The sequence below is a fragment of the Stegodyphus dumicola genome, chromosome 7 (genome assembly GCF_044657685.1).
Source record: "Stegodyphus dumicola isolate Sdum_Otavi_A_Nest chromosome 7, ASM4465768v1".
NCBI classification, from domain to species: domain Eukaryota; kingdom Metazoa; phylum Arthropoda; class Arachnida; order Araneae; family Eresidae; genus Stegodyphus; species Stegodyphus dumicola.
In genome coordinates, this window is record NC_140774.1 from 62,371,715 (window position 1) to 62,399,608 (window position 27,894).

Here is a 27,894-nt window from a genome sequence, read left to right on the forward strand (position 1 = left end):
ACTAATTATGATTTCCAGCAGTCAGTCTAAACATTGCATTATTATACAGTCTAAGCATATTAAGATTTCCTCTGCTATCTGACAGTATAACACTTAACAGTAATATCATATGAAAAATTTATATACTGACTTTCATAAAAGCAAATATAATTTCTTTGATTCTCATATTTTTATATTATTTAGTTACATTCATTAATTCAATAATTATCAAAGCACTGCCATCATGAAATACTTCTATTGAAAAGTTATTCTACAAATCATTACTCCTTTAAAAAAAAAAAAAAAAAAAAATTAAAGCTTCCGATTACAGTTTAATAGCTGAAAGAGTTTACCAATATATTAAAAAAAAGTTTGCAAAATACTTTAAAAATATGAAAGTAAAATAATAATAATAATAATAATAATTGCATTATTCAACTGGTTTCGGTTTACACTGATTTTCAACTTATTAAAGTTTAATGTGCAAACCTATTCTTAAAATAAATAGTTTTAATTAACTTGAATCCCTGAGAGGATTAAGAATTAACCCTGCCACCTGGAGATTCAAGATATATAATATAAAACTCAAAATTTAAAGTGAGCTATCAAACTGTAAGATTAAAATTTACTATAATACTGTCACATCATAATTCCCCATGACTCATATGCTTATCTAATAAAGGAAAGAATTATTCAAGATATAGCTGTGCATTTATTTCGTTGGATGACATGCTCATCAGGCTTCTAACAAATACATACCTCAAATAAAAATACGTTCTATTTCAACAGAATGCAAATTTTGAGAATTGAAAATGATAAACAAAGAAGCTTCCTTTAAAAAAATTTTTAAATATTGATTTCATGCATTTGCCATTTCAGTTTCAAAATCTATCATACACTACACAGACAGATGGATGTTTTTTTTTAAAAGTTGATAAAATTACATTTACTTAGCTAATACAGAAAAATAGTTTTTGTTCACAAAATTACTATCTCTTTATTCACAAAAAATATGTATTTATTTTATGGACTTACAATTGGTGAAATCAAGACAACTGAGTGCCTTCTTTTACCATATGCATAAGAACATCAAAATTTACAGTAGGGTCAAAGTCCTTGATTGTAATATCATCTTCACCATCAGGAGGCTTGGCTACTTCAAACTGGACCCAACGATAATCAGAACACTTGCGAGCACCTGCACAACTCTGAATCAAATTCTGTACAGTAGGATGAGATAAACCAAAAAATTTTGCTCCTTGACCTTCAGTGCTCACAATATCCTTCCCACTAAGGAAGACAAATACACACAACATTTGAATAAAGAAACAGAAAGTAAGATAAATGGACTGTATAAACCCAACTGAAGAAAGACTTAAATTTATAGTTCTTTATAATTATTAAATGATATGAGACTTTTATAATTATTAAATGATATTTTTAATAAAAATATGTTCACAATTTTGAAATTAGAATGGTTTAATAGTTGATAAAATATTCTTTTTTTAATAAATACTTTAACTATTTTTAACTAATAATAAATAATTATTTTAACTAATATTTAAACTAATAATTTAAAAAAGTATATTTTTTATTATATCATACCACAGTAATTTAACATTCATATAGTTTATTAAAAACATTTCAATACTCAAGTGGGGAGGACAAATTTGTTTAAAAAAAAAGCACACAGAAATGGTAAAATTAGTCTATATATTAAAATTAATTAGCTCACATGAATATATGCATTTTTATTATATTTATCGACATGTTTACAAAAATAAAAGAAATTAGTCAATGATAAATAATATATGAAATATGGCATATAAATTGTCAAGATTAGTGTACAGCAAATAATACTGAAAGTAAACACTGAATTTGTAAATTGTAATTAATTCTGTGATACATTTCTATTCTATGCCACTGCTGTAAGCAATAATAGTGAAATTTTACTTCTTACACTCTTAAATTGAAAATCATTTTATTCTAGCTATTGAGAAAATAGGTATAACTTAAAATATTACGATTTATATTCATATTATCAAATATTTAAACTTTTGGATCAAGAGACATTCTGCAAGAACTTTTTCTTCAGCTTCACAACAAAAAGACCCAATCTATACTTTTGCAGTTTTTATGCATGCACATATTTTTTTTTCTTCTTTCATACTATATAATAACAGAGATTTTCATATTATCAGGGATCCATAAAAATAATTTGTATTTCTTGAACAATGATTTTGCAAATGCTGCTAATTTGCTCCTAACCATATGTATCACAGCATATATGATTCAGTGTGTTACCATGCTTAAACTAACAAGATAAATATTCTGCTCTTACACTTTAAGAAGTTTACATTATATGAGGAATTCGTAAATTATTCTGTACTAATCAATTATTTTTATTTTAAGAAACTTTCCTTCTGATTTCAATTTCCTGCTAGAATGTAAATTTAAATGACATGTATGCAAAATCTCAACAAGTTCAGAAATACTATTTAAATAGCAGAATTGAAGAGTTTGTGATAGAAGAGTTAGTTACATGTAGAGCGGGTTACGCCGAGAACAAGTTTGTGACACGAGTGAGATTTATTCCGCGTGGCTGCAAGTAGCTCTGTAGCAGAATATTTGTGCTAGCCGTGTACTTTAGATTGCATTGATATTGTAGACTCAGCTTTGCTGTGTGCAGTTGATAAATCTTATTTAGATTGAAGTAGGAACCAGTCACATAGTTGACATTGATTCATTCTGATTGTATACACTATTTTGTGTTAAGTTACTTAGCCACAAGTGGTGGTTAGTTTTTGAGCACCAAGTGTGTGCATGTTCTATTATTCAGTTCAGTTAAAATAAAAAGGTTGTTATAACCTTCATTGGCTATTATCTATTTTTCAAGACATAGTGAGAATTTATTACCTCGTCTTCAGCAGGGTCTATACTTTATGCTCTCAAAAAGATAAAGACTCTGCAAAGTTATCAAAAGTGTTTTTATAATGTTTTTCTTTGTGTATAAAGTCACATCCAGTTAATTGGACCACCAGACAATTGGATCAGCTGCTTTTTCAGACCAAATGCTATGTACATAAGCCTAATATTATTCACTTACTTGGACCAAAATTCCATTTAATCAGACCAAAAAACATGAGAGCGAATAAGAAACAGAAGCCACAAGTTGGCCACGTACAGCAGATGTACAGGTGGTCTATGACATATGGGAGGATCTGTAATTGTGGCTCCCCAGGAAAATGCTTCATCAAAGGTCAGGAATTCTTTAAAGTGCATGACAAAAACAAAACCGGTGGGAGGTGAACACGCACACCATTTTCTTTGACCTGTGCCTCCGAGTTTCGAGAAAATGAACAATACAGTGTCCGGCTCCACCTGAAAGGAATTATCGCCTGTCAATCATGATTAAAGTTTACACGAGAAAGCTATCATTTCATCACCTTTTTGGGGTGATTTTAGTGCCAAAGCTTTGAATGACGAGCATTTTATCTCCCTCTCAACCTCAACATCTTGAACCCGAAACACCAAGGTTTCTTCAGACCACTTTAGTCAGTGAACTGTGCGCGTGTCTTGTCTCCCCTGCCAAAATGCCACAACGGGACTTGACATTAGCTGAAAAAATTCGTTTCCTGGATAAGATCAAGCAACAACCATGAAACACTATTCAGCGTCGGTTAGTGGAAATAACCTGATTGGCAAAGACTACAATTTCGCACTTGATAAAACAAGAAAATGAGCTGCGAGAAGAATGGGCACAATGTGAAGGACGAGGAGGAACTTCCAAAAAACGGAAGCGTGAAGGCAAGGACCCAGATGTTGATGAGGCCCTTAATGAATGGTTTGCCCTTGTTACTGGAGGATCTGTGCGAGTAAGCAGCCCAATGTTAAAATGCAAAGCAGAAGAATTCGCTAAAAACCTGGTCCATAATGACTTTAAAGCTACGGAGGGTTGGTTGTCTGGATGGAAATCTAGACATGACATAAAATCAAGAAAGCACATGGTGAGAAAGAAAGTGCTGATAGTGCAAATGCTGAAGAATGGAGATCAACAAAACTGCCCGAGCTTCTTGAAAATTTTTCAGCAGGTGACATTTACGATGCTGATGAGACTGGGCTGTATTATTGTGCTACACCGGACAGCTCATTAAGTTACAAACATGTTGCACTCTCTGGCTCCAAAAGAGCGATGAATCGCGTAACTGTCTTGTGCTGCTCCAACATGTCAGGAACAGACAAGAGGAAGCTGTTGGTTATAGGAAAAAGCACTAAGCCTTGCTGTTTTAAAGGACTTAGGATGGAGAGTTTACCAGTTGTGTATGGTGCAAACAGAAATGCGTGGATGACCTCTGAACTTTTTAAAGAATGGCTGAAGGATTGGGACAGAGAGCTACAACGCCAGTCGAGAAAAGTGCTGCTTCTTCTTGACAATTGTGCAGCACATCCTCATTTCGATTGCTTGATGAACGTCCAACTGGAATTTCTACCTCCCAGGACCACAGCTTTGGTCTAGCCAATGGACATGGGCATCATAAAAAATTTGAAGACCCTTTATCACGCAAGGTTGGTTAATTACATCCATGAAGTAATTGAAGAAAGTTTGCTGACCTCATCATCAAAAGTCAGTGAAGTCAGTCCAAAAGTCAATATTTTACAAGCAATTACATTTGTGGCTGACAGCTGGCGAAAGGTGAGCAGTGAGACAATTCAGAACTGTTTTTCTCACTGTGGCTTTAAGCACTTGGTTCTGGAGATGGATGTGGACATGCTCATTGAAAGTGAAAATGATGATTTACATGTGGAACTTCAACAGGTACAAAATTGCGAAGAATTTTTATCCATTCACAATGAGCTTCAATGGTACGATGAAAATGAAGATTATATGGCTGCAATCATTGCTCAAGTTGCAGCAAAACACACGACAGCATCGGAAGACCAAGAAAGTGTGATGATGATGTCGCTAATAACAGGGTTCATAGCCACATTTTAGTTAAAAAAATAAGCACATATAAGCACTTTTCAAGCACATTTTAAGAAAAAAAATAAGCACCTGTCTAATTACATTATACACAACTGCATAACCTTAAAAGAAAAATTAGAGTTGCAATTTAAAATATGAACAAGGCAATATTTATTAAGAGAATGAGCATTACCTCAACCATGGAAAACAATTAACTTTTTTTTTTAATTTTAAATGACAGTTCAATTTACAGAATTAGTTTACAATGAGAGAATAAAAAACTATATTACAAGATTTAATGATGAAATTTCAGTTCAAAATATAGAAAATAAATAATAATAAGCCATATTAATTGTATTCGTTTGGCACCTAATAATAAATAGAATTTATTTTTCCACTCATATTAATATTTAAATAATTTAACTTAAATCAAAATTCTGAACAGTTTCTAAATTTTCATTGCATAACAGTTTTCCCTTAACATATATTCCAAGCAAAGTAATTTAAAAAAAGAGGAACATTTCTGAAATCAGGAGACAGGAAATTGCTTCATGCAGTCATCCTTTAATAGTAAAAGCTTAACTAACCCACATACTCAAATTGCCGAATATTCCATATAGTCGAGCGTAAGTGGAAAAAGAGGAGGGGGGCAGACTGTAGCCGTTCTTTAGATTTTTCGGCTAAATAAATGATTTTGACATTTCGATATGTGCATCATATAAAAATAGACCAATGGAACTGAGAAATATTCTTGCTTAGAAAGAACAGTAAAACTCTTTTAAGTGTTCATAAATAAATCTCAGACTGAACATCAAAATTAATTAATTATCTCTTCAAAATACCGCAAACGTTATTGCGCAATACGTGCGGCGTAATTCTTTCATACATGATATTATGCAATCGGAATCAACAGCTGCCGGTATTCGGAGAATAAAGATCTAAATAAAGGAAAAGAAAGAAACTTACTAATCTGGGGTGTTTTAGATTCTAATTTTGAACAGACCGTTAAATTTCCGAAATAGAATCATTCTTCGCTTGGGTTGGGTAGACCGCAAAACTTTTAGTCCTATTCAATGCAGATTAGACAGTGACAAAAAAAAAAAAAAAAAAAAAAAAAAAAAAAAGACCGCTGCTTCAATATTACAGATTTTGCGGAGAAAGGGGAGAACCTCCCAACCTCCATACTGTATAATGTATTGGCAAAAAAGAAAAGAAATTATTCTGACTATTCGATTATTTTCCTTTTATTTAAGCCATTCTGAATATTATTCCTTAGAAAGCTAATCTGTGTGAAAATAAACCCATTTTTGGAAGTTTATCTACACTTCAGCAGCTACTGCTACTATATTATTATAAATATTCATACATATGCTCATAATATAAGCATAACGATCATAATAAACACCAATATGAACTGACCACAAGGAACGAGAATGTAAATTACTAAAATCTTGATAGAAATTCAAACGTGTGTAGTATTTGGGTGGGAGGAAAAAGAATACCGAATGTACCGGAATTTTCTACGGTTTTCGCAATTCTTTGACCAATAGAACGAAGTGCACCTGTCTGTACTCTCGTGCATACCATAGGTTACATTAATGCAGAGAAAGGGGGAAAAGCTATTTCCGGGAGTATGATTCACCATCTGACGTTCCATATAAGGAAGAAAAGTTGTTTATTTAGTTTCGGCTTTGGTACGGGGGGAAAATGCGCTTTCATTAAAAAAAGCACTAAAAGCAAAAAATAAGCACTAAAAACAGAAAAAATAAGGGCTTTAAAGAAAAAGTAAGCACCTATAAGGGCCTTTATATTTTATTTTCAAATATAAGGACTTATAAGCACTTGCAAGGACCACTACGAACCCTGAATAAGTTGGTGCAAGTGATAACACAGGATGTGAGGAAATGCATTGAAACTTTGTGTTGGTATTCCCTGCAGGAGGGAAATGAAGGCAGTCCCACTGCTGCGTTAGATGTTTGTGGCGATTTCATTCATGTGCAATCTGTCAAGAGAACGCGTCAGATCACATTGTATAAGTTCTTCAAATGTTGACTAGAACTTGGTAAGAAATTGTTTTTATTGTGCTTCACATGTTGAATATCGTAGAGATTGTTTCTTAGAATTTGTTTCTAAATTAATTTTTTCAATGAAAAAAGTTTGACCATAGTTCTTGCATGTTCGCCTTACATGTGTACCGCACAATAAAGGTCACAATTACATTTTAGTACATGATTTACATGTACATTTACTGTTTGCTACATATAGCACATCCCGTCTTACAACATAGGACATGTTCACGTAATCGGACCAGCTGGTTATTAGGACCAAAACGATGGTCCAACCAGAATTGACTGTACAAGATAATATGACACTACATGCAGTTACAATTCGAAAATCAAGATAGTTATGAATATTATTTTTATACGATTATTATTTTCAACCGCTTCCCTTACACATATTTTTGAAAAAAAATTGCAAAAAATCATCACATTTTTTTATTTTATTATTAAATACTAGGAAACAAAGCAAAGCAAAATATATAGGGTTTAAGTTGAATTTTTAATTTTTTACAGGTGTAAAAGCACTTAGTTTTTATATTAGTTTACTATCCCGAGTTATCTCGGGCAAATGAAAAAAATTAAATATTAGTCGTTGTATGAGAGTTTTTGAAACAAGGGACAACACAAAGTGATATCTAACATTCTATACACTGGTATCTGGTCTCTTTTCTTACTGGCTTACCTCTGGAATCTCTTTTGTGGGAGCACAGAGGACACTGTCTCATTGGATTTGATGTTTTTTCAGTAGCAGGAATAACATCTGGAAAATGCCTTGAGGTTATAATCACTATCTGAAAAATCATCGCTTTCGCTATCTTGCATCATCGCAATTATTTTACTTTTTTCAACGCAACTATCATTCTTTATACATTACTAATCCACGAACCGACGTATACTAGACAATAGGGAAAACGCGTGACCAATCCCGCCAAAAGAACCGGGAAACCATCAAAACTTGCCGAATTGCCAATAAAAGCTGAATATTTCCTTTCATTTCCTCCAAGCCGAGTGAAACCATGATAAAACAAATCGTTCTGACAAATTCTGCTTTGCCCGAGTTTTCTCAGGATAATAATTAACTGCAATATATACAAACCCGGGATAACTCAGGATAATCAGGCAAGCGATTAATAACCTTATATTAAATATAAATATTAAACAGATTTATTGCAATATAAAATAATACACAAATGATGTTCTCCGTACCAAACATTATTGATAGCTTTTAAAAGAGCACTGTGAACTTCATTAGGAGAACTTCCCACAAGAGTACGACCGGGATCATCTTCAGGAGTTATTTCAAACTGCATATAAAATAAAGTTAAGAATTAATAACAATTTTATTAAATCACAGCTTTTATATAAAAAAATGCTTTTAACGCATGCAATCAAGTTTTAAAATAAACTATCTAACATTACTCTAAAATAAATATTTTTATACTTTTAACCATAAAACATGACGTATAGTTCACGTGTTTCTAAACTATGGTTTGTTGATAACAAAGTAAGATGCACTAATTAAAGCTATGAATATTAAATAGAGAATCAATTAGAAAAACTTACTCGTGGCCCAAATGGACTGTCTGTAACAGTGCATTGATATAAACAAAGTACAGTGGGATTTTTTAAACTTGCATATGTTCTAGAACTACAGAACCCAACGGGATAGATACAGTTTTCAGTATGATATCCCAGTCTATCAGGAACTATCTGTGGGAAAAAATAACCTGATTAATAAAATGTTTAGGTATTAATAAATGGAGTACAGCTGTATCATTTAAATAGTATTATATTCCTAATCAAAGCAAAATAAGCTACATTCATAAAATCTAAAATATGTTATCAAAAAACTGAAATGTATACAAATATAAACACACACATATCGATATAAGTAATATAATACTGTGTACCCACAAAGTACAGTAATATATAAGTAACACATGTGTACAGTAATATATAAGTAATATAAATACTGTGTACCCACAAATATGTGGGTACACAGTATTTATATTACTTATGTAGCTCAGTTCGAATGTCCTGTGCAAAATGGGAGATAGCACCAGCAAGATGTAACTGCAGGTGTGAAAAAAGGTAAAAGTCTGAAGGAACAATGTCACTACTGTTTGGTTGGTGTGGCAAAAAATCCCATTTGAGTCCATACAGAGTCCAGCTGGCGAATGCAGACACATGTGGTCTTGCATTATTTTGATGGAACTCAGTTTGATGTTTTTCCTTAATAGCAGCATCAACACAGACTAGCATCTCACTGTATACCTTACTGTCAAGGATTTTACCTTTTTCCAGATATTCTTTGTGGATATCTGGAAAAAGGTAAAATCCTTGACACACAGAATCCACAGTAATCCCACCACATACAAAGCATGATCTTTTTGTTAGGCATATTGTGCTCTGCAATGCTGCCAGAAAGCTCACCGAGTGCAGACTAACCACTTTTTTGGCCTGTGTTGTTGAAGTAAATCCACTTTTCATCACAAACGATGATCTGGTCCAGAATTTTGCCCTTGTATTGATATTTGAGCAGATTAGTGCAGGCCCAAACATGTCTGTCCTTATCTTATTGAGTCAACTCATAAAACACCCTGCGACTGAATTTGTACATCAAGTTTATGTGATGCATAGCGCGACTAATAGATATGGCACTAACATCTAACTTCTTAGCAATTTTTGAGTGTCTTCTTGAATGTCATAGTCCTTTTTTTGAACTTTCGGTACCTTCACAGTGTCATATGATACAACATTAGTACCTAAAGGTGTACACATGATATGGTGACATTCTGTAGCTGACTTTTTGCAAAAGAACTAGAAACAGAACTAGAACTCTAATCTAGTAGAGTGATAATTCCAATGACAATTTTTTAACAAATTTCACAACACAATGTTTTAAAGCAAGTCTCTTTCTTTAAAATTCCGGGTTCTCGGAGAAACACTTGCTCCATGCTGGTGCTTGATGGATTTCAAAGTGTTAAGAAAAAACTGAAACAATTCCAATTTTGTAATAATACCAGATGAAAAGGTAAAAGTTCATGGGGCATCAGAAACTTCACTACAGAATCGAACAGGTATTGCCCCAATACACTAATCAGCTGTGTAATAATACCATATGGGATTGCATCCTAGCTGCAAGGCTTGGATGTGGTTGTTAGTAAACTATTTAAAGATAACTTATGAAAAGAATACATTATCTGACTATTAGTGAGCAATAACTCCTTAACAACTTCTGGAAAAATTTAAAAAAAACCTCAGTCTCTTTTAATAGAATAGGTTGCAACCAACTGGCAGAAGATTGAACCTCAATTCAATAATTAAAAGTTTCAAGAAACTCTGCGTTTCCAATAATTCAGATGGGTCTGAAGATGACATTTCATGAAAGACTGAAAGCGTTAACGAGCATAGAGATGACACCAATGCGACAACAAAGGTTTCTGATTCTGAAAACACGTCAGGTTCTGAATAAACATTTCCTTTTCTAATTTACTTCTTGGTACTTCCTTAATATTACATAATTTTGTTTCACATTACTTAATTTTATTGCCATGAATGTAACCTGTGTTATTACTTAATTATTAAATAAATGCTTATTCGGCTGAATTTTATTTTATTTGAATTCTTTTATGAAAAATGAATGTATAACATTCAATTTTTTTTTTTTTTTTTTTTTTTTTCCCTAAATATCTGTAGGAAAAATTTTGGTGTCACATTACATTCAGGCTAATAAGGTATTGTTTAGTTTTTATTATTATTGAATATTATTTCTAACTGATTTACCTTTACAGAAGGAAATAAACAGTATTTCTGTACACATTTTTAAGTGGTAGGCTATTTCAGATGTGTTTAGGAAAGAGACAAAAACCTTGTTCCTTGAAATATTTTCAATGCATGCCTTTTGCTGACATTTTTAAAAATTAGTTTCTAAGCAGTTTATTCTCAGTGACATGAGAAAGAATCTTTGTTCATTCAGAAAATATCATTTAGAAAAACTGGCATTTTCTGATCATCTACATCCCCACCAAAAAATCATAAAAAAAGTATTCATGAGGCAAAGCAGAATGTTACCAAAATAATCATGTGGTAACACATGATGTTGCCAAAAAGTATTTATGCTGCAATATAAGTATGCATATAGTACATATGCATACTTGTATTGGCCAGTGTGCAAAGCCAATGTGGCATGATGCCGAGTTTGAGCAATTCTCTGATTCCATGTACAATTATGAAATTGTACATGTACAACTCGTACATGTTCTCTCCAACATGTACGAGTTTCATGTACATGTTGGAGAGAACAACAGAGCAAAAAAAAAAAAAAAAAAAAAAGATTTCCCCACAAAGGTAAGTGTTATTATCGATGTTTTTCAATTTTACTGATTGATTGCTATGTATAGAATTCTACCCTTTTGAAAATGACTGTTGTCTTTCATGCATTAGCTTACTGAAAAATTAGTCAACAACAAGCTTGCGACTTTCCAGTGTAAGGGTACAGATGATCAGAAACCACTGAAAATTAAATTTTCTGTCGTTTAACTAGAATATACACTTTAAACTAATTTTTTTCATATTTTCAAACATATGAGGGGAAAAAAGGAAAGTATGAACATATTAAGCTCTACCTACTTTTAAATGATGGACATTGCTATCAAAAATCATAACAATGTATAAAAAATATTATCTTTATTATATAGTCTTTATCTCTGCTAATATATTGGAAAAACTTACTATTCTTGATAAGAATTTAAAAACCCTGAAAAATTCGAAAAATGTGAAAATCAGAACAAAGCTGTTTTGCTGTTAAAAAATCAGCTGAAAAAATTTGAAAAGGATATGGGCTACAGTGATTTTACGTGCAATTATCCATGGTTGGATCACTTTGAAAACACACATAACATAGTATATGCCAATTATTGGGAGAAGCAATGTCTGTAGACAGGAAAAGAGTAATGACTGAATTCAAAATAATTTATTAAAATATTTTATAAATTAACACCTGATAAAACATTTCATTCAAAGCTAAAAAATGCAATGGAACTAAAATGGGAAGGGGGGAATGGGTTACAATTTTAACATATGCTAATATGACAGGAACTGAACAGTGGAAGTTACTAATTATTAGAAAATCGATCACATTATGATGCTTCAAAATGCCAAAAAATCTTTCGGTTGTTTATGCATAAAACACAGGAAATTTCTTTCTTTTTTTTAATAGGTAATTGCCTTACTCACCCTCCTATGAAAAATCTGCAAAATATAGAGCTTGCTTTTCTCCATCCAAATGTAATTGCCATTTGATCAAGAAAAAATTTTAGTTTGAGCTGAATTTTTAAATAATTTTTAACTTTGCATCTGACTAAAAAGTGCAAAGGAATTAAAACCAAAAGTGAATCTATCAGATGCAATTTATCTTACAGATGATGTGTAGAAATAAGTGAAAAATATTATTTAAAATTGTTTTAAGTAATCAGTCTTCAAAGTTGTGCTTTGGAGTAAAATATTATTTCTAACTGCAAGGATAATAATGATTTACTGTTTTCTGAATGGTTACAATAAAAGGAGCCTTATTTTTCTTAAAGACTGGATTTCATGAATGAAGATTTGTTCATTCATGAATGAACGTTATGAATTCGTTAATGAAGATTATAAAGTAGAATCAATGGCAGATATCTGCAAACTTTTATAGTTGATAGGATAATACATAAGAACCCATATTTCTTATACTACATGAGATCGAGTAAAAAAGATTTATTTTCACCAGTAAACTTAGCAAGGCAAATTAATGACTAAATTAAACAGAATGAGATTCTCAAAATAAAATAATGGTAGCTCATAAAAATTAATTTAATTTCTCTTCCACAAAAACGAAACTTCAAGAGATGGGAACATAAATTTAAGTTTTAAATAATGTTCACATTTACAAATTACAAAAAAAGAATTAAAGTTATTTAAGGAAGCACTTAATCATTGTTATAAAGCAGAATTATGCTTATGTATAAATATGTTACTGAACTCAGACAATATTTTAAAGTTTTATGTCTTAAGTTTTAACCATCAACAGCAAATCTCATTCACAAAACTAACAATACAATACAAAATTTTTCATTTTAATATTTTTTAAAATGTACCCATTTCTTCAAACTGTTCAAAACAGAAAAGCAATAAACTGATAAATACCTCATATAATATTCACAGCATGATTCAAAATATATAAAATCTTGTTTATAATAAAAAAAAATAGAATTATGCATATGCTATTACATATTATGGACATCTAAAACGCTTTTCTGATTGACTTACAACTCCTAAGCTGTGAATTGTTAAAGATCCCAGCACAATAGGAAATATAGGACGTCCTGCACAGTCTAGAGGTATTGGAGTGACAATTCGTTTATCAGCAGGAACCCTTTTCTTTTTAGGTCTAGGTTTGGGGTTTTCATCTGAAAAAGAAATCACACACACAATAGCACTGGAACTTCTTTCTTAATCAGGAACAAAACAATGGCTGGTACCTCATGGAGGATCATACAACTAATACAAGAGCAATATTGCATGGACTTTAGCTCCTTGTCCAAATATTACACACAATTACTGTGCAAGTCATTTATGTCTGCATACCACTTTCTTTGTAGTGATTTTGAAGAAAAGATCCTCAACTCCTCAATGAAAAAAATCAGGAAAGAAATGAGAAGTAAACAGTTGAGAAATCATAGTTGGTCACTTAAACCAGTTTTGATTCTGTTAAAATTATCCAATTTTTTCTTACTGCTTTCATTATTTTAACATCTTAATACTTTTATGTTTTTCATTATTGTTCACTTTAATAAATGGGCCTACAATTATTTCACATTGCTCCACCCACTGGTTTCCCTATAAATGTTATTTCCTATTAATATCCTCATTTTGGTTGTTTCCTATTAATATCATCACATCTTTGAAGGGAGGGGGGAATTGCCAAAAAAAAAAAATTAAGACATTTAGTAAGATTGCCCTTAAAATTAACAGAGTTTACTCAAAATTTATGCAAATCAAAGGTTTCTTTTTAACCTAATTTTGAATTTTATATTGATATGCTAATCTTCCAATTAGATTTTGTGTTTAATTTGTCAGCGAATTAGTTCTCTTTTGGCATATCTTATTCTGATATTTTAACAAAGCATTAATATGAGATTTGATTTTACAATAAAGTTAAAATATAACTCTAACATGCATATACATACTATATATATATATATACATAAAACTGAAAATAATAAATTGGAATAAAACACATGTTGAAACCTGGTGTTATTTAGCAATAATATAATAAAAACAAAAATAAATAAAAAATAAATTCATATTCCAAAGAAACACTAAAGTAGAACCAAAATGAAAATCAATCACAGAAGTGAATACAATCCCTGTATAAAATTGAGAAAAGTAATATACAGTACAAAGTCCATAATCCAGACTCGTTGGGACTTCAGCAATTCCGAATTAGGGGTTTTTCCGGATTATAGATCATCAATTTAAATCTGGTAAGATGCATGCAGAAACAATACAATTAAAAATATGAAACTGTAATTTATGAATTAAAGAGCAATTATGATCTAAAGGGTATCAAAATTTACGAAAAAAAAAAAAGTTCTTCACTATTGAAAGTGCGCATGAATGCACACATTAAAAGCGCATGCGTAAATGCTTTACACGCACACGTAAACGCATTATGCACATGCGTAAGTTTGTGGCTTTGAGGTCTGGATTATAGATCATTCCGGATAATGGACATCTGGATTACGGACTTTGGACTGTACATACATGAAGAATTTAAAAAAGGTAATTTTACATTTATCATGACATATTAACCATTTGGTTGGTGCCCCAATAAATGTAAAAATCCCAGTCTGTTTCTGAGCTAATCAATGCACAATTTAGTAAAACGCAATTTAAAAAAAAAAAACTTAGAAAATTTTAATTTAGCAAAACTTCATTTAAATGCTAAAGACAATTTAATTTAAATGCAAAATAACTGCAGAAGGTTGAAACAAATATTTTTTTGTATATTCCGAAAATCAAACCATGCAGAAATTTAAAGCCCCAAAAAGAAAACAATCTAAGGAAAAAAGGCTACATGGTAACCCTGAATTAAAAAAGTTTATACCAAAGGATTCACTTTTCCTGCAATAAATGACATTTTTTTATTTATTTTTTCCTTTTAAAGAAATTATTGGTACTTTGTGATTACCCCAATCTAGCCAAAACGTCCTAAAAGAGTATTCATAAAGCAGTATCTTAGTAGAATAATTATGTGGCAACCCACGATATTGCCAAAAAGTGTTTATGTGGCAATTATCATGGACTGGTGCTTGATGCCAAATTTGTTCAATTTTCTCAGTTTCTTTTAAGTAAAAATAGATCCCTGTAACATGGAGAGAACAACAGCATAAAAAAGAAAGGTTTTTCAAAAAAAAAAAAAATATATATATATATATATATTACCAATGTTTCTTGCCTTTTTAATTTTATTGATTGATTAATTGCTTCTGCATGATATTCTTAGTGAACTGCCATTTCAGAAATTCCTGTTGCCTTTCAAGGATTAGTTTGGTGAAAAATTAGTCACCAATGAATTTGAGAATGCTCTTCAAAGTCATCAGCTAGTTCCAAATTTTTCAGTGAGAGATGCAGGTAATCAGAAAGTATCAAATTATTTGATGAAATGAAGAATCGTTTTGCAAAATTTTTAAGCCCAATTAATTTACCTGTTGTTTTCGGAGCTGGCCGTTTCTTCACCGGGTTCTTTTTCTTAGGTTGTGATTCTGAAGTATCACCACTTACAGCTTTTCCTGGAGCAGTAACCGTAACAGGTAATCCAACAATAGGATTAGTCTGAGCAGAACCATCTTTTGATGACTGAAAATTCAAAAGTTTTCTCAAAAGGAACCTAAGAAACAAAAGGAAACTTTATACTTCTCAAATAATATATCTATTGAAAAATTAAAGCAATACAATTGATTCCAAGTTCTCACATTTACAAATAAGAATGTTCACACAGTTTTTTTTTTTTTTTTTTTTTTTTTTTTAAGAAAAAGCTTTGCAAATATTTATGATCCACAGTTCCTTTAACTTCTTCATAAATTCAATCAGCTTTTACTCCCAAAAAGTTTGAAAATCCCATTATATGTTTTTAGATACAAATTTAACATTTAACAAAAAATTTTTATATGAGGATAAAAATAAATCAAAAATATTTTATTAAAAAAAAATGAAGAAGAAACAAAGAAGGAAAGAGGAATATGTTTATCATCATATAGTTCTGCAACATATCAGACAATTAATGGAAAAAATAATTGTTTTTCATAAAGCCTTTATTTTACTACTAGTTTAAAAACTGCTCTTTAACCTGCATTCAGGTTTGTTTCATAATGAACATTTTTCAAACCCTGTGTTTCATAGCTATGATGCACAAAGGACATTCCTGGTTTACTAATTTTCCAAGCTCCAACACAGCAGATGACACATGCTAACGAAATACGAGTAACCTATTCCTGCTGATTGAGAATGATAGTTAATAAAATTGGCTGATGGAGATGGTTGTTGGAAATATTGGTGGAGATTCTAGCTGCACTGCTTTATTAATCAAAACTTCTGCACAAAATGCTTATTCCAGATCTCTGCTTTATGCTAATACTGTGAAATGGCATATTAAGTTGCACTTTTCCATATTAGTTACTGCTTTCCTACAATTATAATCTTTCATATTTAATATGAATAAATGATATGGAAAAAACACAACTAACTAAAATTTCAGTGTTAAATGTCTCACAGTTAATAAAACAAATAAAAATTTCTTTTTTTAGATTTCATTATTGTTTGAATGATATTTTTATGTACTATAGTTATTTCCACATATATCAAAATGCTTTACATTTATGCATCGACTAGATAATCCAAAAGTACAGTACAAAGTCTGTAATCCGGACGTCCATTATCCGGGATGATCTATAATCCAGACCTCAAAGATACAAACTTTACGCATGTGCGCATTGAAAGAAATGTTTAATAAAGTAAACAAATAAAAATTAAGCTTTTTTTTTGTAAAATTTGATATCCTTTAGATCATAATTGCTCTTTATTTCATACATTACGGTTTCATATTTTTAATTGTATAATTTCTGCATGCCATCTTACCAGATTTAAATTGATGATCTATAATCCGGAAAAAAAAAACTAATCTGGAATCATCGAAGTCCCGACGAGTCCGGATTATGGACTTTGTACTATAATAGAAAAAGGAGAAACTAAAAATTAAAAAAGTATTAACATGCAGTTTTAACAGAAATGTACAAAAAGACATAGGATTTTTTTTAATAATGAAAGATTACCTAAAGACGTTCATATGTGCCATAGCACAATTCCCAATGCAACTATGATTACAGATGCTTAATGTGGCAGTAGTCGTTTATGAGGATGGCTCTCTGATGCAGTACAAAACTCTGCATAGAACCAAGCAGAATTCAACTATAATTCCTGTCACTGTCACATGATGGCAAATGACTTTTTTTAATATATTGACTAACATGGGTTGACTTTGAACACTACTGACTCCAAGTAGCTCCATATCCAAAAAAATTGCAAGGTGCAAGATAAATAGACACATGGTACTCATTCATGTGGGAAAGAAGGACTGAAGACAGTATCACCATCAAATGTCTTTTATAGAAGGTGCTGGACAACAGTGTGAAAGTGCTCCATTCTGCATGAATGTTACATTATGGATCACTTACCTGTTTTGGAAGCAAAGTTTTGCACGAAGACAGTACTTTGTCTTCTATCAATTAAATTTTTCAGTGTTAAAAATTTTCTATGCCTTTATGCACATGTTTGTGAAAACATCGGAAGATACCAGCACTACAGAGGATATTTTTTTACTCTTATTTTTGTAAAATTGGCTGCTCCTTTGAACTTTTTAAGTGAAAATAGATCGATGTATACACAGACAAAGTCAAGGAAGTGTGCAATGCCAAGTTTGTGCAATTCTCTGATTTTTTTTAAGTGAAAATAGGTTGATGTGTGCATGGATACTGAGTTTGTGCAATTCTTTCACCTGTTATTTTAGCTTTGTGTGGCATCGACACAAAGCCAAAATAACAAGCAAAACAATTGTACAAACGCAGTGTCCATATGCTGCCAAAAATTGCCAATTTGTTGCCAGGGGGTGCCCATAAATATATTTTTACCAAAATCAATGTCAAAAATATAACCTACCATTAAACAGAATAGACAAAGATTTAATAAATTAACTTCACATCACAAGATAGAATGATCACTACACATGGAAAACATTCATGAGCCAGAAAACATAATATTATATTTGTCATTTTGGCAATGCTTACATTTAGTATGCTCTCTACAAAAATAAAATTAAGATTTTTCTGTTATTTTAAGAAAAAGTTTTTTTTTACATTATTATTTCTCTCAAAGATTATTTTAAATAAGCATAATGATAGTTTCTGGAATTAACACAAAAGTATATTTAAAATAAGTTAGCTTAATATGGCATACCAATACATATTTTTAAAAGTAAATTAGAAGACAATTCAGTTGTAATATATTACTGCTATTGTCGTCCAATAAAGTAATACATTAGCATGTCTAGAAATCACTGAAACTTTTTTGAAGAATTTTATTTCTTGAAAATTAAAAATTAAAAGCAACATAAAAATTCCTTTATTTTTTAATTCATGACTATAAATAGCACTTTTTATTAAATCATTTGCTTAATTTACTTAATTCATAGATTTAATAATTTAATTTTTTATTTAATAAAATTTTAAAGCTATAAAAAGATCTGCATCACATGACAACAAAATAAAAAAGACTATCACATTCAAAACAATTTATGACATTTTTAAATATGAACACACTTGAAGCATCATAATGTTGTTGCCTTACGCTCACTTGTCTGATGTAGTCAGCCCAAGCCCACAAAATTTCTCGGGGCAAAGAGTGCTAGTTTATGCCTGTCGTTGGCAACAACCTTGAGCACCATTCAGGTGACAGTGCTAGTTAGCTCAGTTTCACCCTCAATTTTGATGGACAGTACCCCGGAGGAGGATGGTTTTGAGGGTCTCCTATCCTTTTCCCTTTCCACCAAACTACATGAGAGGACTTTCGGCTTACTGCATATTTAGAGTATCGCCATGCCACACCGACACTGTACATTTGCAAACATCCATGCCGGCCCCTTCGGCAAGGCAGTCAGCAATGCTAACCACTATACCGGTTGGGCAGCTAAAGCATCGTATGTTATAGTAAACAAGAAAATGACCACATGATTCCCCTCCCAGTTTGTTAGTATTAAAAAATTATTCAGAAAATTTATTCTTACCGCCTCTCTTCTTTTGCTCTTACAATTTTCTCCTGCAAACGAGCAACTTCATCACACAGAGAGGCATTTTCCTAAAAAAAGCATGAAGATATTTTTGTAATGATGAAAAATTCAATAAAGGAATTTAATGATGCCTTACAATTCACTTTTTACCAGAAACAAGCCAAAATATTTACAATCACATTACAGCAATAAATTTCATTTCATTAAATGAAGTATGATGTATGAAAGCTTAGATTACTTTTATACATTACATAAAAAATATTTAATACATTACATAAATTCTCAAAATATGGTATATGAAAAAAATACAAGATGCAACTGCATAGAGATCTAAAAATTACTCATTTTTTTAAACAAACAAATACTTAAGAAGAAAGTTCTTAAACTTCACAAATTTGCCAATGATCATAACAGTGGTTAATAAAAATCTACAATCATCATAAGAGAAATAAATCATTTGTATATTTATCTTGAATATCTTTTAGCTATGCTGAATGTGAATGTTTATCCTCTTCCTTCAAAGCCACAAGCAGCATAAAATTGCTTAAAATTTTAAGCATGTAGGATAAAAGTTTTTTGTTAAAATTTTTAAAAACTTAAGCATGTATTATAAAAAGTATAAAGTATTTTATCCTGCATGCTTAATTTTATGACAAAAGTCCAATATTCCTTTACATACTATAATCTAACAGTAACCTTTATTACTGTTTAAATAACTTACTATTTTATACATTGCAATAATATATATACAAAAAAGTAAGAAATTTATAACCTAATTCACAAAGACATGAAATATATTGTTATATATATGCAAAATAAAAAGTGCCTTTAAAATTCATTCCATATTTAATTCGAAATAAACCTATTGTTCAATACAAGGGGGGAAAAATCAGAAACACAGTGGCATATTGTAAGAAATACGGACTCGTCGGGACTTCGATGATTCCAGATTAGTTTTTTTTTTCCGGATTATAGATCATTAGTTTAAATCTGGTAAGATGCCATGCAGAAATTATGCAATTAAAAATATGAAACCATAATTTATGAAATAAAGAGCATTTATGATCTAAAGGGTATCAAAATTTACAAAAAAAAAGCTTAATATTTATTTGTTTACTTTATTAAACATTTCTTTCAATGTAAGTTGCTTAAGTTGGGGTAGAGTAGACTTTAAGGTACCCCTTGTATTATGACGAAATTGTTGTTTGATTTATCGCCAAGTTGTTGTTTCATTTATGGTAGCCTGAATAGTTGAATGTTATGGAAACCCTATTGTGACATAATCGGGTGCATGATTCTGGGAAATTTTGAATCATGGGATGTTTTGTAAGCGTTTTTGTGGTGTGTGTTGGTTTGATTCTTTAGACGGTAGAATGGCCGAATGTAGTAAGATTAATTTGAAGTTTCTGTATGATTTGAAGCGAAAGGGGAAAAGAGCTTTAATTGACTGGTGTGTAAATGAAGATTTACTTAGTAGCCATTATAAGTGTCCTGTATGTAGGAAGGATATGCGTCTAGTCGAACATAAAAACCATTTAGATGGATTTGAATGGGTTTGTATGAAGAAAGGTTCAGATGATCACTATGCGAAGCGTTCGATCAGAAAGAATACCTGGTTTGAAAAAGTCATTTGAGTATGATTGATATTTAGATTTTTACATGGCTCTGGATGTACGAAGCGAACTCGAAAATCATGGTAAGTGAATATTTGCTTTTGGCAGTGCTTAAATGTATAACATGTTTTTTTTTTTTTTTTTTATGTTATTTTATTGTTTGGTTTAAAATGTATTTTATTAAGATTATGCATTTTTTGTTTGCCTATATTGTAGAATTTGGTGCTCCTTTGACTTTTTAAGTGAAAATATATCCATGTGTACATGGACAAAGTAAAGGGAGTGCGCAATGCAAGTTTGTGCAATTCAGCGATTTTTTTTAAGTGAAAATAAGTCGATGTGTACTTGGATACCGAGTTTGTGCAATTGTTTGTCTTGTTATTTTGGCTTTGTGTAGCAGCGAAAATTATTTTAAAGATTAAAAACAATACTTATAAAATAATCACAAAGAACTAAAAATAAATGTTGTGCATAAACACTTAATAACATTACAAACAGCAAGAACTTCCAACTATTTTTTTAATTGAAAAAATTTAAATGAAAAATAACAATCCTATTAAAATCATCCCACTGCTACCACAGTGAAATCTTGGATCATGAATGTTTCTTGCCAAGAACAATTTACCAGAATAAGAAATACTGCAGATGAAGAATGGCATCTCATGTTACTCACTCAGGTCCTGATGTCAGCAACAAATGATTTTCAAAGATATTTTGAGTTAATACTCTAATGATGGATTAATACTTAACAACTTCTACAAACATTTTCATATTTTCCATCGATTAACTCTCACTATCAAAACCTGGAAGAAATTATGGTTAATCTTTGGATTATGGTAACTTGGCGATTTTTTGGCGAAAATTTAGCACCCAACCCTGCTACAGCAACCAAAGTTTTTTTTTTTTTTTTTTTTTTTTTTAACTCAACATTTTTTTTCCAACAATCTGCTAGCCAAATTACGCTTATGCTAGAACTTTTATGGAACAAAAGTGCTTAATCATGACAAAGATTAGGAATTGACAAAATTGGGAGAAAATGCAGAATCGCCCACTGCTCGCCGCATTTTTAAGAATTACACATACACGGTATCATCCATGTACACGTCGACCTATTTTCACTAAAAAAAATCCCAGAATTGCACAAAAATGGCATTGCGCACACTCTTGACTTTATCCATGTACACTGCTAAAGTCCTAGCTAGTAACCTTTATCGTCTTACCAAAATGTCGCCAAACTACCTGTTACCATATTCCAAAGATTAGCCATGAATTTACTGATAGCGAAAAACAGACTCTGACATCTGGCTTTTTTTATAATTGATAATATGGTGTCTCTAGGCAAAATCATAAGACATGAAAAGTAACTAGAGAGTGATAAAAATGAGCTCAGCAAGAAAGAACTCAAATGCCTTAAGAAGCAGCAACTTAATTGAAAGTGAAGGAAAAGGAAGAATACATGAGAAATTCTTCGATCCACGAAATTCGTGTAAACAAAGATACGGTGAAAATTTTCAAACAATGATACTACCCTGATAAATGGCCTTCAGGAACGAATTAAATTTGTGAGCCGATGTTTCACTGCGATACTAAGCATATACCTGCAGTATATATATAAACATGAAACAAAGAGTAGTCTTATTTAGGCCTTCTTACAACACACTTATATAAATTTTCTTTAGGTTTCAGGCAAAATTACATAATATATTTAATTTAGGACAGCTCACAGACAGAGAGTATTTTAAAATATTACAGTTGATTTTCATACATTCAGCACCAAGTTAGGTTTAATCCTAGTATCCGGTACACACGGGATTTGGCTACTTTTGGCGACTTTATGATGAGCAGTAAAAACGAGACATATACGATGTAGTCAACGGGTCATTCAAGATATATAGTACAGTGTATACACATAGTATATTTAGACGTTCTTTGGATAATTTTTGGTGTTGGTGATAATTTTCAAAATAGCGCCAAGGCTGCAACATATACTAGGATTTTACCCTAAATTATAAACCATAAATAAGCAAAAGACATTAAAATAAATTTAGAAACCAACATTTTTTAATGGGATTTTTCACTTACAAACACAAAACCCTTCGCCACCTTCTTTAATTTCCGATATTTCTCCCGATAAATATCGTTACTAATTCTTTCTGCACGCTTATCATTTGTCCTTCCCTGATTAATCTGGGGGAAAAATGGTGAGCTACTACTTTCTTGTTCATTGCACGAATGTATAACAACATTCCGTCCTAGGTGAGGACTACCATCCTCTGATATAAATCCGTTAAATATATCAGCTTCCATATATTTTAAGCTTATTCAGTTATACATTACTTTCATTCAACTATATTGTTAATGTTCATAACAATAACAGAGTAATTTTTATGAATAATTCACATGGCAATTGTTTACAAACACAAATTTCAAATCTTTGAATTTTGCACCAAAATTTAAATCTTTCTGCTTGTCAGTAAAAAAGTGATCAAGGAAATTAATTTATGGAAAGCGTAGGCTAGGCCTTTAATTATGCGGGGAGTGTCTGAAAGTGCTAATAAGGCTATTACTGTGGGTTTGTACTGAATAAATGAAGTTGACCGCTAATAGTTTAATATACTCTTGAATAAGTTCGATTCGAAGGTCTCTATGAATATAGATGTTTGGAATATACCAAGGAGCATTGATAATTTCTCGAAGAATTTTATTTTGTAGAATTTGTAAATGTTTAATATTGGTTTTAGCTGCATGTCCCCAGATCGGTGCTGCATAAAGGAGGGCTGGGCGCAGTATGGAGCGATATAGAATTAATGTTTTTGTACTAGATAAGTTGATTTTTCTACCAATAAACGGTCGCATAGTAGTTGTGGTGTGATTTTGAATTTTTGTACTACGGACCGGAAATGGGTTTTGAAGGTAAGTTTTTGGTCAAGGGTGACTGCAAGGTATTTGGTTTCATTAATCCAGTCTATTTCTTCGTCAAATATTTCAGGGGGTGGAGGATAGTATTTCATGTTTCCTTTACGGAAAATTATTGCCTTAGTTTTATCAGTGTTAATTTTAATCCTGCAAAGGGTAAGCCATTTTTCCAGTTTAATGAGATAGCTTTGGAGTTGGTTTTGTAGTGTTGCTTCAGTTCCGTTAAGTTTCTAATGAAATTTAGTTAAAGCGGAATGGCAACACCTTCTAGTCTCCGCGAAGAACGAAGTAGACAAACTTCGAGTTTTTGTCACGCGATGCTACGTGCATGTAAAATGTAAATAAATCTTATGAATAAGAATCTATAACATCGTAAGGAATAAAATATTGGTTCCATAGGAGTCAGAGAAGTGTTATTTTTCTATATTTGCACACCAGACACTTCACTGGTGTATCCCGGCGTGATCGAATTCTACAATGGCTGACGAAGACGAAACCGAAATTAAAGCAACAACTGCATCTGTCGCCAAGGTAAGCGTTAAAGTTCCTCCTTTTTGGAAGCCAGATCCTAAAATATGGTTTATTCAACTAGAAGCACAATTTAGAAATGCAAAAATTAGTGCAGATCAAACAAAATATGATTATGTTATAAGTTCCATTGAACCCGATATTTTGTCACAGGTATCTGATATTTTGCTAAGTCCACCACAAGATAATAAATATGAGGCAATTAAAAATAGACTAATTTCATTATATGCTGATTCAGAGACTCAAAAAACCCAAAAATTACTGAGTGAGTTAGAACTGGGTGACAAAAAGCCATCTCAATTGCTATGTGAGATGCGTAATTTGGCTGGCGATAAAGTAACAAATACTTTCCTAAAAACATTGTGGCTACAACGTTTACCCTTTAATATGCGTAGCATTATATCTGTTAGTAGTGAAGATTTGTCAAAAGTGGCTACAATGGCCGATAAGATTTGGGAATTAAACCCTGTTACTCCCCAAATAGCTGCTGCATCATCCATAACGGTAAAAACGGAAGTGATTTAAAGTTTACAAAAACATGTTAGTGAACTTAGCTTACAAGTTTCTGCTTAAACAATCAACGCCACAGTCGTCCCTATTGTCGTAACCGATCCAAATCACGAGATAGGAGTTACAGTGGTAACAGATCTAGTGATATTTGTTACTATCATAAAAAATTCGGTGATAAGTCATTTAAGTGTAAACAACCCTGCAACTACTCATCAACATCACAGACAAATAGTCCGGAAAACCAGCTCCCCGTCTCTCATTGACGACGGAGGGACAAGGGGTGCAGCTGAGTCGTCTTTTCATCAGCGACAAAGAATCGGCTACCCAATTTTTAATAGATACTGGGGCAGAAATTTCTGTCATTCCTCCCTTACCTGCAGATAAAAAAACATCTCAAAATTAGAACTCTTTGCTGCAAATGGTACGAAAATTAAAACATATGTCCAAAAATTACTCAAGCTTGATCTTGGACTCAGACGGTCATTCACATGGCCTTTTGTAATTGTGGACGTAAACAAACCGATAATAGGCAAGGATTTTCTTGCAAATTTTAACCTTTCGGTAGATTCTAAAAATCGCAAGTTGATTGACGGTACTACATTCTTAACAATTAATGGAACTCCTTATTTTCAAAATAACAATAATAATATTCCGATTTTAAATGCCGTAAATGATCCATATAAACGTATCATTAATGACTTTCTGGATTTGTTAAAACTGAATGTAATTAATAATAAAGTTAAAAATCATAACATCGAACATTATATCGAAACCAGAGGTCCACCAGTTTTCGCTAAAGCCAGGAGACTATCAGCTGAGAAACTTAAAGCGGCTAAAAAAGAGTTTGAATTTATGCTCCAAATGGGTTTATGCAGGCCATCCAAAAGTAACTGGTCGAGCCCACTACATCTCGCTATGGTGAAATCAGGTGATTGGAGACCTTGTGGAGACTATCGAGCGTTAAACAACGTCACAATTCCTGATAGATATCCTCTCCCATTTTTAACAGATTGCAGTTCCATTTTAGCTGGAAAAAGAGTTTTCTCATCCATAGACCTCATAAGAGCGTACCAACAAATTCCAGTTCGCGAAGAAGATATACCGAAAACAGCCATTCTCACTCCCTTTGGCTTATTCGAGTTCCCATTCATGACGTTCGGCCTACGAAATGCGGCCCAAAAGGTCCAACGTTTCATGAACAGTGTGTTGAATGGACTAGAATTCGTGTTTTGCTATTTGGATGACATTCTAATAGCCTCTCCAGATGAAGAAACTCATGGAAAACATATACGAGCAGTCCTCGAGAGACTAAATGAATATGGCCTGTGTATTAATGCGGCAAAGTGTAAATTTGGTCAAACAAAACTTGCATTCCTGGGATACGAAGTGTCAGCTGAAGGACTTAAACCTCTTTCAATGAAAGTTGATGCCATCAAAAATTTCCCAGAACCAAAGTCATTTACTAGTTTAAGACGATTTTTACGTATGGTGAATTTTTATCACAGATTCATACCAAATTGTGCGAAATTGCATAACATCTGACCAAGGTCGGCAATTTGATAGCCAACTTTTTCAAGCTTTAGGAAAATACCTTGGTTTTCATACAAACACTACAACTGCGTACCATCCACATGCAAATGGCCTGATCGAAAGACAACACCGAACTTTAAAAGCAAGTCTCAAATGTCATCTACTCGAATCAAAATCATGGCTGGAAGCACTGCCTTTCGTTCTTTTAGGCATAAGATCTGCCATCAAGGAAGACCTAGGTTGCTCATCCGCAGAACTTGTATACGGAACCCCTTTAGCATTACCTGGTGAATTGTTTTCAACAGTACCTCATATGAAACAGTCTGAATTTTCTCAAAACCTTCAGAAAATAATAAGAGCTATGAAGCCAGGTTCTACCACCACCCATGGAAATAGAACAGTCTTTGTTTCTAAACATCTTTCCAACTGTTCTCACGTATTCCTATACAACAACATTAATAATTCGTCGCTACAGCCTGTCTATCTTGGACCGTATCCTGTAAGAGCAAGAAAGGATAAGTACTTCGATATTGAAATCCAAGGAAAAGTTAAAAGAGTTTCAATAGACAGACTAAAGCCATGTTTCCTAGTGCAAGATTCTGATATTCCTTTTCAAAACTCCCATTCCAAGAAAGCGGAACTTAGGGAAACACCTGCACTCAAGAACACTGAAGAAAATTCATAAAATCATCATGAAACTAAGACTACTAGAACCGGCAGACATGTGAAGTTTCCCAGTCACTTTAAAGATTATCTTCCATAATCGCTGTCACTAGGAAGGGGGTGTGTAGTGTCGCTTCAGTTCCGTCAAGTTTCTAATGAAATTTAGTTAAAGCGGAATGGCAACACCTAGTCTCCGCGAAGAACGAAGTAAACAAACTTCGAGTTTTTGTCACGCGATGCTACGTGCATGTAAAATGTAAATAAATCTTATGAATAAGAATCTATAACATCGTAAGGAATAAAATATTGGCTCCAGAAGAGTCAGAGAAGTGTTATTTTTCTATATTTGCACACCAGATACTTCAGTTTCTTACGGCGATAACTGTGCAGGCTTTAGTAAGTACGGCGGTGTCATCGGCAAAGAGTGCAAGATGAACAGAAGGGTCTTTAGGGATGTCTTGGGTATAAATATTAAAAAGGTACAGCGAAAGTGCCGACCCCTGTGGGACACCAGCTTTGATTACTCTGGTGCAGAGTCGTAACTAAGGTTTTCAGCGCCAGGGACAACTGAAGATTTCGCGTCCCCTACTGGTTGCCAAGGATGGAAAACATTTAATTCTAAAATGTCGTAACATCAGTTTGGCGCCCCTGTACAGATGCCCCCCTCTAGCTACGCCCCTGCTCTGGTGGTAGAGTAAGCAGTACCGATTTTGATTCTGAATGTTCTGTTGCTGAGAAAAGAGGCTATTAATC

At 32.3% G+C, this 27,894-nt stretch overlaps 1 protein-coding gene across 1 annotated transcript; it reads right to left on the bottom strand.

Moving 5' to 3' along the window:
• Positions 1-950: 950 nt before the first annotated feature.
• Positions 951-23,445, bottom strand: LOC118190881 (transforming growth factor beta regulator 1). The gene is made up of 7 exons (XM_035361675.2): positions 23,077-23,445; positions 19,379-19,449; positions 15,750-15,931; positions 13,309-13,448; positions 8,566-8,712; positions 8,209-8,306; positions 951-1,269 (listed from the first exon to the last, which is right to left on the bottom strand). Exons 1-7 carry the CDS (start codon positions 23,299-23,301, stop codon positions 1,026-1,028), a joined length of 1,107 nt encoding a protein of 368 aa, XP_035217566.2. The 5' UTR covers positions 23,302-23,445; the 3' UTR covers positions 951-1,025.
• Positions 23,446-27,894: the final 4,449 nt, after the last annotated feature.

Coding starts and splice junctions, on each gene's coding strand:
- LOC118190881 (XM_035361675.2), bottom strand. CDS start 23,301: ATGGAAGCTGATATATTTAACGGATTTATATCAGAGGATGGTAGTCCT. Junction 19,450..23,076: donor TGGCGAAGGGTTTTGTGTTT/GTAAGTGAAAAA, acceptor TGCTTTTTTTAG/GAAAATGCCTCTCTGTGTGA. Junction 15,932..19,378: donor AGAGCAAAAGAAGAGAGGCG/GTAAGAATAAAT, acceptor TTTGTTTCTTAG/GTTCCTTTTGAGAAAACTTT.